This window comes from Lagopus leucura, unplaced genomic scaffold, assembly GCF_019238085.1.
Source record: "Lagopus leucura isolate 7727_CA_CO unplaced genomic scaffold, USGS_WTPT01 Super-Scaffold_739, whole genome shotgun sequence".
Lineage (NCBI taxonomy): Eukaryota > Metazoa > Chordata > Aves > Galliformes > Phasianidae > Lagopus > Lagopus leucura.
The window spans coordinates 15,361,690-15,372,677 of record NW_024962255.1 but is presented as its reverse complement, the minus strand read 5'-3'; the positions used below and the strand labels follow the sequence as shown (position 1 = coordinate 15,372,677).

At 44.0% G+C, this 10,988-nt stretch overlaps 1 protein-coding gene across 1 annotated transcript in view; it reads right to left on the bottom strand.

Annotated features, from left to right (window-relative positions):
* SYNPO2L (synaptopodin 2 like) overlaps window positions 1-10,307 on the bottom strand; it is a 33,727-nt gene extending 23,420 nt beyond the window's left edge. Inside the window, exon 1 of the mRNA XM_042863369.1 lies at window positions 9,968-10,307. Within this exon, the coding sequence (XP_042719303.1) occupies window positions 9,968-10,072 (105 nt within the window). The 5' untranslated portion in view covers window positions 10,073-10,307. The remainder of the gene's footprint in view (window positions 1-9,967) is intronic.
* Between the last annotated feature and the right edge of the window lie 681 nt (window positions 10,308-10,988).

Sequence of the window (10,988 nt, the reverse complement as noted above, 5' to 3'; positions counted from 1 at the left end):
AACACACTTACTGAGTATGTCTCTCAGTTATGGAACAACGAAGGGGTTAAATGTTGTCTGGAGGTTCTGAGAGCATTCTTTACATCCCATAGTACTCCTCCATGCTCACTGAAGCCAGCTGGCTCTGGGCTGGTGACCACCCATACGAGAGGCTCATGAGCTTTCTGTGAGCCCTTGGGCCCTGCTGGAACCTGCAGAGAACCACTTGGCATTCCCAGGCAGGCAGCCTCCTGCTGCCCCCTCAAGCACCTTTAGCTCAGAGTAGGCTGCTGGGACATATGCTGTCCTGTGTAGGTTGAGCAGTGCCAGCAGGCAACCCATTCATTTTGTGGCAAGCAGAGGTGCCAGCCCAGTGATTCTGGCTTGCTCTGTGGTCAGAACTTACCAGGGCAACAGAGGGCTCATGTGCAAAAGTAACTGTGGTTACTTCAGGGCTGCTGTGGGAGCTGCAAGCTAGCCCTGAAACTCAGGAGATTTCTGCCTCTCTCCATTCCTCCTTGGGAAAACAGGACCAGTGGCAAGCCCAGGACCTGCAGAGTCTGAAATAGCATGTAAGCATTCCTGGCTGTCAGTCTTCCACAGGTTTGTAAATCTTCCCTTGGAATTTTACAGATCTGCTTCCCAAAGGCAGAGGGAAACCAACAATTTACAGCTTCATAATGACAACTCCTACCCCCACTGCATTTGCTGGAGAGGAGAAAGGCAGAAGAGGAATCTGCAGAGTGAGGAGGCCGACAGCATGCCGTACAGAAAGGATGGGACCTTGTCAGCAGGGTGCAGTCTGCCGGAGCCAGGGGACAGAGAGCAGCATCAGCCTGCCAGTTAGCGTGTGACTGCCAGCACAGTGCTATGCAGACCTTGAACAACAACACCCTGCAGCCTGCACATCTCACTCTCAGGGAGGGCAGCACCGAGTCCTCGAGGCACTAGGCCAGGCTGGGAGCTCATGCCACCAGCCAGGCTCACTGCCCACCCTGAAGGTCAAACTGCCCTCAGACTCACTACTTGCTCCCTATGTCCAGAAGGTGCCCTCTCCTGGGCGCCCGGCAGTCTCAGCGAGTGCTGCTGACAGGAGCTGCTTGTACAGGCTGCGGGAAGAAAGGATGTGCCACCCAGCAGCTCTTCTGAATGGTAGGGGAGAGGAGGGGAAAAGAATCCTACTAGAAGGATGGGACAAGTGGCATTTCAAAGAGAAATCCCCTCTGCTTTGTGAAGCAGATCCCTGAACACTTTCTTGTGCAAGCCAGAGGCAGCAGTAAGGGTCTCTGAGAAGTGGCCTGGAGTAGCTCTACGGAGCTGCACTTTCTGATCTCTGGCAAGGACTGACCTCTCCCTTTGGAGGGGAAGACCTCACAAATTGTCTTGTAACTACTTATCTGTTATACCTTTGACTCCTTGTCTCTGTAGAAACCTCCCTCCCCACAGTACACCTTGGTTCATGATGGAGAAATGTCCTCTTTAGATTATACTGAAGAAGGATACATTTAAATCTCAGGAAGAAATTCTTTATTATGAGGGTCACGAAGCTCTGGACTAGGTTGCCCAGAAAAGCTATGGATGCTCTATCCCTGGATGTGTTCGAGGACAGGTCGGATGGGCTTTGAACAACCTGGTCTAGCAGACATTATCCGTGCCCGTGGCAGTGGGGTTGGAACTACGTCAGTTTTAAGGTTCCTTTCCAACCCAAATAATTCCATTATTCTGTGATTACAGCTTCATTTATGGAATCTCAATATCAGAGCCTTACTGATTTATGCTACTGGAAATATAAATCAGTGTGGAATACTGGAAATACAACTTAATGAAACACATTTGCACATAGAAAATTGTCCCTCTCACTGCATTCACACCAGAGACTTTTGTTGTGATAAAACAGCTCTCACCAGAGCGGTTTAGTTGTCTACAGGGCCTATGTATGTGCATGTACATTTCCTCTTTTCCTTTATTACATTGCCCTGTTCTTCTAATTGATCATATTGAATCAGGTGGGAGAGAAAGGACAGAAGCAGCTGAGACAAAAATGAAAAGAGTGAATGCAACAAATGAAAAATACAGGGAAGAAGAAAAGGTGTTGAAGGGAAGACCAGTGCTAGGCCAAGAAGGCTAGGATGATGATCTGGCTAGAGAAGAATTCTCTTAGTGTAGCCCTGAAGAAACAAAAGGACGCCCTGGCTATTGGATGTGTCTCGGGTGAATTCAGCCTAGCTTTTGGGAACAGAATGCAAGGGAGAAGGGGTCAGATGCAATTTGGCAGCATCTGTTCTTCAGTATGGACTATATTTAGGTGGTGGCATGTGGGGAGTGAACACACGCTGTGATACTAAGAATAGAGTAATCCCGATAGTAACTCAGTGGCTTCACATCTTGCCTGAGAATAGCCCAGGGAACCTGTCTGAAACTGCAGCCATCCTCTCTGCTGGCCACCACACTTTCTTCATAAAAAAAGGTATTATGGTAGTCAGAAGGTCTGTAGTGCCTTTCAGGAATGAACTGTAATAGGCACTTCCCCCTTGTGTTGCCAAAGCATTTCCCACCTCCTCCCTCAGGCATAATCTGTACAGCAGAAAGACAAATTATATTACTGGTCTTCCATCTAATCTCTAAAATCTTTCCAGCAGCAACCAAGCAAACTCAAGCCAAGTAAGAGTTGTATGTTGACTACAACTGGACTTTCCCTTTCCCTCTCTGCTTGTGTCTCACATCACAGGGCTGCCATCCATGCAATGCTCTATGGCTGTGTGGCAGCTTTTAAATTTCATTCCCATTTAAGTGAAATGTAGTCCTGTTACAGGGTTCCAGTGGAGATGTAAGAACTGTCCTGTTGTATAAAGCACTATAAAGCATTACTGAAAGAAATGAACTTAGGCAGAATCTGAAGAGTTGTCTAACATCTGGGTCTGCTCCTCCCAGAACCACACGCTCAGCTGAACTACAAACACAGCAGCTGCAAAAGAAGAAGCAAACACCTCCAGCTCTTCTTTGGGCACATCTGCATTGACACCAGTTCAGTTACTGGAACAATTTGGTTTGATTAGGCTAGGGCCTAATCTTTCACTTGTGCAAGGACAGATACCCCGGTGGTTAAAGCACTAGACTGGCATTCAGGAGACCTGGGTGAGTTTTTTGTGTGGTCTTAGATAAAACTCTCAGACTGTGAGCTGTAAATGACTGCAATCTGGTAATCAGGAATTACTTCAGTAGTCATTTGCTCTGACTCTTTTCTTTGTCTCAGCTGCTCACCTGAACATAAAGATCCATTAAGATAGTTTCTCTATGCCTTGCCTATTAAGGATCTTCATGGCAATTCAGTATTTTTATTAGAGTAGAATATTTACTATAAGCTATTATAATTACACTAATTATTATAATTATACTTCTTAATTTAATCCCAATAACTTCCTGCCTAACGATTTGCTTCAGTTTAAAAGGCACCACTGCATGTACTTTCTCTTGGTAAAGCAGTTCCTGCAGACCTATGTCAAAGGTCATCTACAGTGAAGGTTAAGTAGAAGGTGTTTATCTAGTGAAAGAAGGGACAAAACATACATCTGGAATAGCAAATGAACACAGAAAGGGAGGGTGGTGAAATAAGGTATCTTGACCAGCAAGCAAACAGATTAGGTGGTTTCTGGACAAGGGGTTTGGAGATGAAACCTGGTGGTGGCAGAGGATACTGGTGCTAGACAATCCATTAAATGCAAACAAGACTTCTTTAGTCTGTTACCAGCTCGAGTGTACTGGTAAGGGGACTATTGCTATTCCAGTACTGGAGAAAGAAGACAGTGCACTGGACCAAATTCTGATTCTCCCAGTGAGCAATCCTGCACAGTCTGCTATTTGTGCTAATGAGAGGGAGTGCCTGCGTAAAGCTACTTCCCTTGCCGGTAACTCCAAGCCTTAGTGATGCACAGAGATTTGTGAATCAGATCATTGGCTGATGTGATCAAAAATGGTAATTTACAACTATGACAATACAATTTTCTCTTCAGGCCACCTTCTTACGGTTGCCCCAGAGGCCCTATCCCCTCATCTCTGCTAGGAAGGGGAGAGCTTCCCTTCCAAGCACTGCTCTCTGCTCACTGCTGTCCCAGTGCTGTGCACAGCTTGCAGCTCCTTGGCCAGACAGCAGTGGTGGAGGCACGTCCCCTTCCAGTGCACAGTGACTGTGGCCCATCTGCCCCTCAGAAAGTCTCCTGGCACCACAGCCAGCACTCCCTTGCTGGCAGCCAGTGGTGGCACCTGTCTGAGTGCTGACAGGTCATAAAACATGTACAGGAGCACTGTCAGAACTGCCTGAGGCACTCCTTCCACAGCACCGAGGGACATACTTGGTCCTCCAAAACTAGCAGTAGTGACTGCTGTAGACTAGACTGCTGTAGATTAGGTCGCCACAACTTTCTTAGGTGTGACTTTCAACGCCCATGAGATCAGGTAGAGACCAGTCTATCCACCTTCCACAGTGCTTGCAAATCTGCAAGCTTTCAGGCCTATTTGGGTTAGAGCTGGCAACTATCAGCAGGAATAACATCATGCAAGCAAGGGTGAACAGGACAGAGAGCCAGGCTGTGGATCGCAGGCATCAGCACCTGGCTGATACGCCTGTAGCACATAGGCTGCAAGGATATCTGCCACAGGAGAAAAGAGAAACAGTGAGTTTGTAGCAGAGAAACATGCAAGAGGTGAGAAACAGTAGAAAGGAGGTTGTGATGAACTGCTCTTAAGCAACAAAACAGTTGTTGCTTTTAAAACCTATACAGTCCAGTGTCGCTGCTTCCCCTAATAATTCACTCAATTGCTGCTGTGTTTGTACAGAGAAAAAAGAGGAGCCTCTCAAGCTTTCAGGGCCAATACCCTGTTTCAGATACCAGATTGTTTACTCCACCTAACCTGATTTTAAAAAAGCTTTTAGTTGTTTGACAGGATTGGAAGGAAAGTTGTTGCTGAACCACCCTGCTTAGTTACCCCAGGTCTTTCTGTGCACACTTGATCAGTGACAATGCTGTCCTTTATTTGAACAGTATGCTGATGTTTGCTCAGCATCTATTTGTAGAAAGACATCATGTCTTTCAGTCTTTGCGCTAAGTGAAATAATTCTTCTCCCTTCATTTTCTATAGCTGCTCTATCTTGAATTAATTTTTGAATTTCCTCTTTTGAAAGAGGAAAGAGCTCCATAGGTGTGATATTTCCAGTGAATTCTTACTTGTACCAGCAGTCAGTAACACCAGCGTCTCCCTAGCACAGCTCATTTGAGGCTCATTTGTTTGCCTTTTTTTTTCCCCCAGAAATGTATAATTTCACTGGCTCATTATCTTCATATGAGTCACTGACAACACAGAATCACTGAATGGTTTGTGTCGGAAGGGACGTTAAAGCTCACCGAGCCCCAAGCCCCAGCCATGGGCAGGGATGCCCCCAGAAGCACAGCTGCCCAGCGCCCATCCTGCCTGGCCTGCAGCACCTGCAGGGCTGGGGCACCCACAGCCCTCTGGGCAGCCTGTTCAGATCTTCCTCCTCTACTATCAGTAGCAATTGGAAAGCTTCCAGTTTCCATTTATTTCTTCAGTATTCATTGTGAACCAGGCTAAGCATCTTTCAAACTAAGCACAAGGGCTTTCTGTGTTTTTTATAGCGTTTCTTTTTCATAGAATAAATCTTGTTTATTGAAGGTTCCAAAGGGCAGCTTGCATGCACTTGCACCATCTGAAAGTCGCCCTGTTAATCGTATAAATTATTTTCCTAATACAGCTCCATATTATGTTCCTAGTTTGGTTGCTGATAAGCATAATGCTTACCTTATGACTTTTCTCAGACTACTCATTTCACATATTGTTTAGCTCCAAGAGCATTTGATGCACATCCCCTTCTCTCAAAGAAATCCTCCAAGAACCTGAAGGTATCGTTCTCCCTTACTGTACTCTCTTTTCAGAATGGGTGAACAATCTCATCACTATAGATTCTCCTTACAATAAATACTGTATGTGTTAGGGCAATGTGCTTTTTCCTAAGCCTTTCTAAAATAAAAACTTTGCCATCAATTGGGGCCATTTTGTTTCTCGCTATTAAGCTTGTTTACTCATCAACAGCTGACTGTTGATGGCCAAAGATTTGATGTGTGCTGTTGCTGCACTGTTGTGTTACTACCACACAGCTATACAAATTCACCATCAGTGTGGTAAGAGGTAGTGTGAATTCCCATTATCCTTTACCTGCTTTCCTAAATAAGTTAATTACAAATTATAATATGCCAAATGTGAAAACACAGTAATTCAACTGAGTTCCATTGAAAGAACACTGCTGTAGCTAAGAACAGAATGGCGATTTTCCTTTCCTCTTTCAGTTCTTTACTCTTATTCTTTCCCTTTATTTGCTTCTCTAGTTCCCCTTATTAAAACATTATAATTTCTGCAGAATTATTCATGTCCTCTGTTGATCTTTTATCCTGCTGTGTTTCTGCCTGCTGAGCATATGACTGTCTGTTGTTCCTCTAGCTTACTCATTACCAAATTGATATTATAACATAACCCTAATTTAAAAATCATCTAATCTTTCTACTGAGGGTTCCCCAGGCACTAATAAATACTCTTTTGCTTCTTGTTCATCTCACCCTCCACTCCTACAGTATCTGTTTTTATGAGACTGAATTGTTATGGTACCACTGTCTTTCATTTACACATCAGACATTTTTAGCACACAGACACTGCAAATGATTGTTAGGACAGAACAAAATATTTAGTATGTGCTCTTGCAGGAAAGTTTAAAACAAAAGATGTTTGCAGTTACAGATCTGGAACCGTGTAGTCAGTTGAAGTCAATATTAGCATTTCAATCCTGATCATGTTATTTAAATTCGATTTTTTTCATCAGTATCCCCTGGGCGCCGCTGAATGGAAGAAGTGTTTTTCCCTCATTCTGAGGCAGACAGAGCTATCTGACTCCATTAAGGTTACCTGAACACAAGGCTACTAATACTTGACCCAAGGAACTGTCCACATGCTGTGTAATTGCAGCATCTTGCTCCAGGCATGTCCCTGAACTCATAGCCCATGGAGAGTGAAACATCAGAAGCACTTTGGCAGGTGAATCCAGTGTGTGAACATCCAGCTGCTTTTTTACCCCTTGTTGTTGACTAGAGTGTGTTTAGAATTGGTCTCTTGTTTCATCTAACAGCTTAACCGTGACTCTGCGAAGAAGATGGTGATGTAAATTTTGGAAAGAAGAAAGGCAAGAGGTGCAAGAGGTACCTGTGTAAACTGATCATGTAAGATAATGAAATGTGCAGGGATTTGTAATACAACAGGAGAGTAACTTTAAACAGGAAATCCTATGTTGTGCAACATTTAGTCTTTGGAATGCCTGACTGCATCTTTACTGGGAAACTGTATAACAAGTAAAACTCAATCTGTTCACAAATAATTATGTTTACGTATAGGGTAAAACACCAGCATTGTTAATTCTCATTCACAGTGCATACTGATAATTTGAAACAATTTGATTCAACATCCAATGGTAAGCATCTTCCCTTACTGCTACTCCTATTATTTTTATAGTCTAGAAGTTGAAATTGCCTGAAATGACAACTAGAGACGCCCAACTGTACCAATGTAGTATTTCCTTGGAGGTACAGGATACTCACATCTGTATCTCCTTTCATGTTTCCTACAGATTAATACACATTCCTGCTCTGTTCTTCACCATTCTGTCCAAATACATTTTTCTGTAAGATTCAAAGCAAAAATAATAATTTCTGTTCTGCTAAACCAAACTTTTCCTGGTCCAGCACTCTCCTTTTTCCCCAAGAGGCTGTTCTGTGACAGCATTCAGTTTACTAATAGACCTTTCTCATTTATCTAATCTGTCTTTCCATGCGCACACAAATCATCCTTCACCACACTAACAAACACTGTGTTATCTGACCTTACTTCTGTGAGGCAGGCTCAATCTCAGTGACACCTCCCCTTGACCCCATGTCCTGATGCTATGCAATGCCACTGATCCCATGGATGGAGGCAGAACAGAACAAATTGCGCATCCACGGCCAACGAAACCCAGCTCCAGCAAACCAATGGAGCTCTAACAAAGCAATACAGCTCTAACAAAAAAATAATACTGCCCTATTTCTCTGTGCAGTGACATACGGCCACAATCCCTGGACGTGATTCCCTAGTGATGGGACCATTCCCATCTTCAGTTCCTAGAATATCCAGATACTGCTAATGACGTTAAGGTTTTGGGAGATGCTTTACATCGTTGGCATTTTGGCCCAGATTTCGTCCTGCAAATGTTAACAGCAGACTGCGGAAGAATGAAAATGTGAGCTTTCAACTCAAAGTCACAAAAACTGGAATTCAGACGTCAGACTCTCAACACGGCCATTCAGAAGACAATCAGGACACTGCATGCCTTCTGGGGGTTTATTTTCTTCTATGCATTTTACAAGATTCCCAGTAAGGATCCCTAAGTCCTTTCTTTGGAGACTGATTAAGCTATTGCTTTTACAACAGTATTTATGGCCAACTGGATGCTATTAAATTCTGGATAATAATAGCAAAAAAAGGAATATCATAAAATCAGTCCTGCAAGAGGAATGTTTTACACTTAGATTTGTATCAATTATATTTTCCATATATACAAGTATTGTAAAAATATGTATATTTTCATTGCTAGTCTTAAGGCATGATACCAAGTTTGAGGTGAGAGCAAGCTAAATTTAGTATCTTTCTGAAAAAGCCACCAAACCGAGAGCAATATTCCATTCACCTTAAGGTGCAGCTTAGCATGGGTAATGGCTAGTTCTTGCTGCTGTTCTGTTATAACAAATCTTTGTAAGTTACTCAGCACGTCCTGCCACTTCAATCCCAGTTTCTTGTGTATTGGGAGAAAAAGTGAGTCAAAACAACCCCACAGAGCTTACGTGGCCAATGAAAATCCTGTTTTGCTAACAACCACCGGTTCCAGATACCTGTTTCAAGGGTACTGATTATCTCTCTTCAGTACCCGAAGCTCTATGAATATGTGATTCTCCTGTAGAAAAACAATCTTTCTCTATGTAAGAAACATCCACTCTGGGCAAGGCCATGGGATTCCAAGCCATTTGGCAGAACTCACAGATAAACACTCCTTGACCTGGGGTCATAGAACATTTCATTTTGAAGTTCTCTGTCAGAGACGCAATCTACTTAAGGAAAACAGAATGGGGATGGGCATAGCATTTTTTCATTCCTGCTGCTGGGTGTCTTCCAGGGAGACATCCATACATATCAATGCATCAAGTATAATGCAGCTGTTACGAGCTTAAACACAAGACTATTTTCTTTTTTCTTAATTTTTAACCTAACCTCTAGTCTTCCTGTCAGGAAATCAGTAACAGCTACGGATTTACACAAGTGCAACTCAGAATTCATATTTGTTTCTTTTTTGTTATTTCATCTCACTTGCAAACAACTGCTTTTCATCTCTTCTTTCAATTGAACGCATCAAAAATATTCCTTTTGGACAGCATTAAGAAAACTTCACAAATAGCAGACCGTAAGAAATGAGCATCTACTTCGAAACTGATAATATAATGAAGGGTTAGAGACAGTTACATTGAATTGCAATATGGCATTTGTTGCTTTGATTTCAATTATTTTTTATTTAGTTGGATGCCTTACACAAGTCCTTAAACCTTCATATGTGAGCTCTTTTCCTGAACTGTCACTATTGTTTGATCAATGCCAACAAATGGGGAACATTAAGTGCGCAATGATCCAGAAAGCAGGCCACCTTTCACCTGACACTTCCACCTTAGCAGCATCCATCCCATCTCACACCCTGCCTGACCATTCCCCCCAAGTTTTCCTTTTAAGATCTGCTGTCACATAAAGGAGTTCAGACGCTCCTTTTACTGGCAGAAGATGCCTTATCAGGAAGGATATCTGACTTCAGCAGAACAACCCTGCCCCTTCAGTTCACACCTGGAGGTCCTACCTTTGACACCTGAAGGGGTCTTTTCTGCTCAGAGCCCCCTTGCAGCCGGAAGCCCCAGGGGGCACCTCCAGACAGAGTGATGAGCATTTCTTCTTCGGCTCCCATGATTTCTGTACTTTGGATATTTTGTCTTCCCAACTTCAAAACAGGCTCTAGGTCTTAACAGGCAGTATCTTCCATTCCCATCTTCACCATTAACATCACAATTCTCCAATCTCCCCAAAGGCCCTCTTCTCACTTTTTCCTTCAAGTTCACACACACAAGAGAGTTGAGACTGTCAAGCCCAGCCTTCCCTGCTCTTCTGCACTCTCAGCTGCTGCTCTGCCTATGATTAGACATTTGATTCTGCTGTTGGTAAAGGGCCAGAGTTGTTCTGCACACGTGTCATGTCAATCTCACCCTCAGTGCATGGATCTCTCACCGAAGCATGGCTGAAAATAGCTCACCTCCTGCCTCCAGAGCTTCATCTGGCACTCTTAAAGCTGGAAGATTTTCAGTAAAAATTTTATTTCCACTTCCCTTTCCAAATGCGAATCTGAGTAACCCAGCACTGAGGATTCATTAGCATGGCAGTTTCGGGTATAGATGTGACACAAGCACAAACTTGTGCAAGATCAGGTGACGGCACCCAAACCTGAGAAACTGAACCAGAGTAGCCAGGAAGTGGCAACACTCTCCACTTGTACCTTCCTTATGCAGCTGGTGTAACTACACAGGAGTGTCCTGAAAACCACGGGCAGGCTGGAGATGTGCTCCTCACTCTCAGACGCTCTGCTGCCAGTCCTAGTATTAGACATGGGGACAAGAATAGCCAGGATTAGCCACACATATGGGATTCAGACAGCTCTCAGCAGGGGACATCACGTCTGGCCTCTTCAATGGCCAAGAGAGCAGAGCTGCACCCAGGCCCTGCACCACCAGCTTCTCTTCAGCATCACACCGGAGGAGGCCTCCTGGCCACCCCACGCAGGCCTGGCCCTTGGGAGCTACAGGAGAAATCAAATCCACACTCCCCCTTAT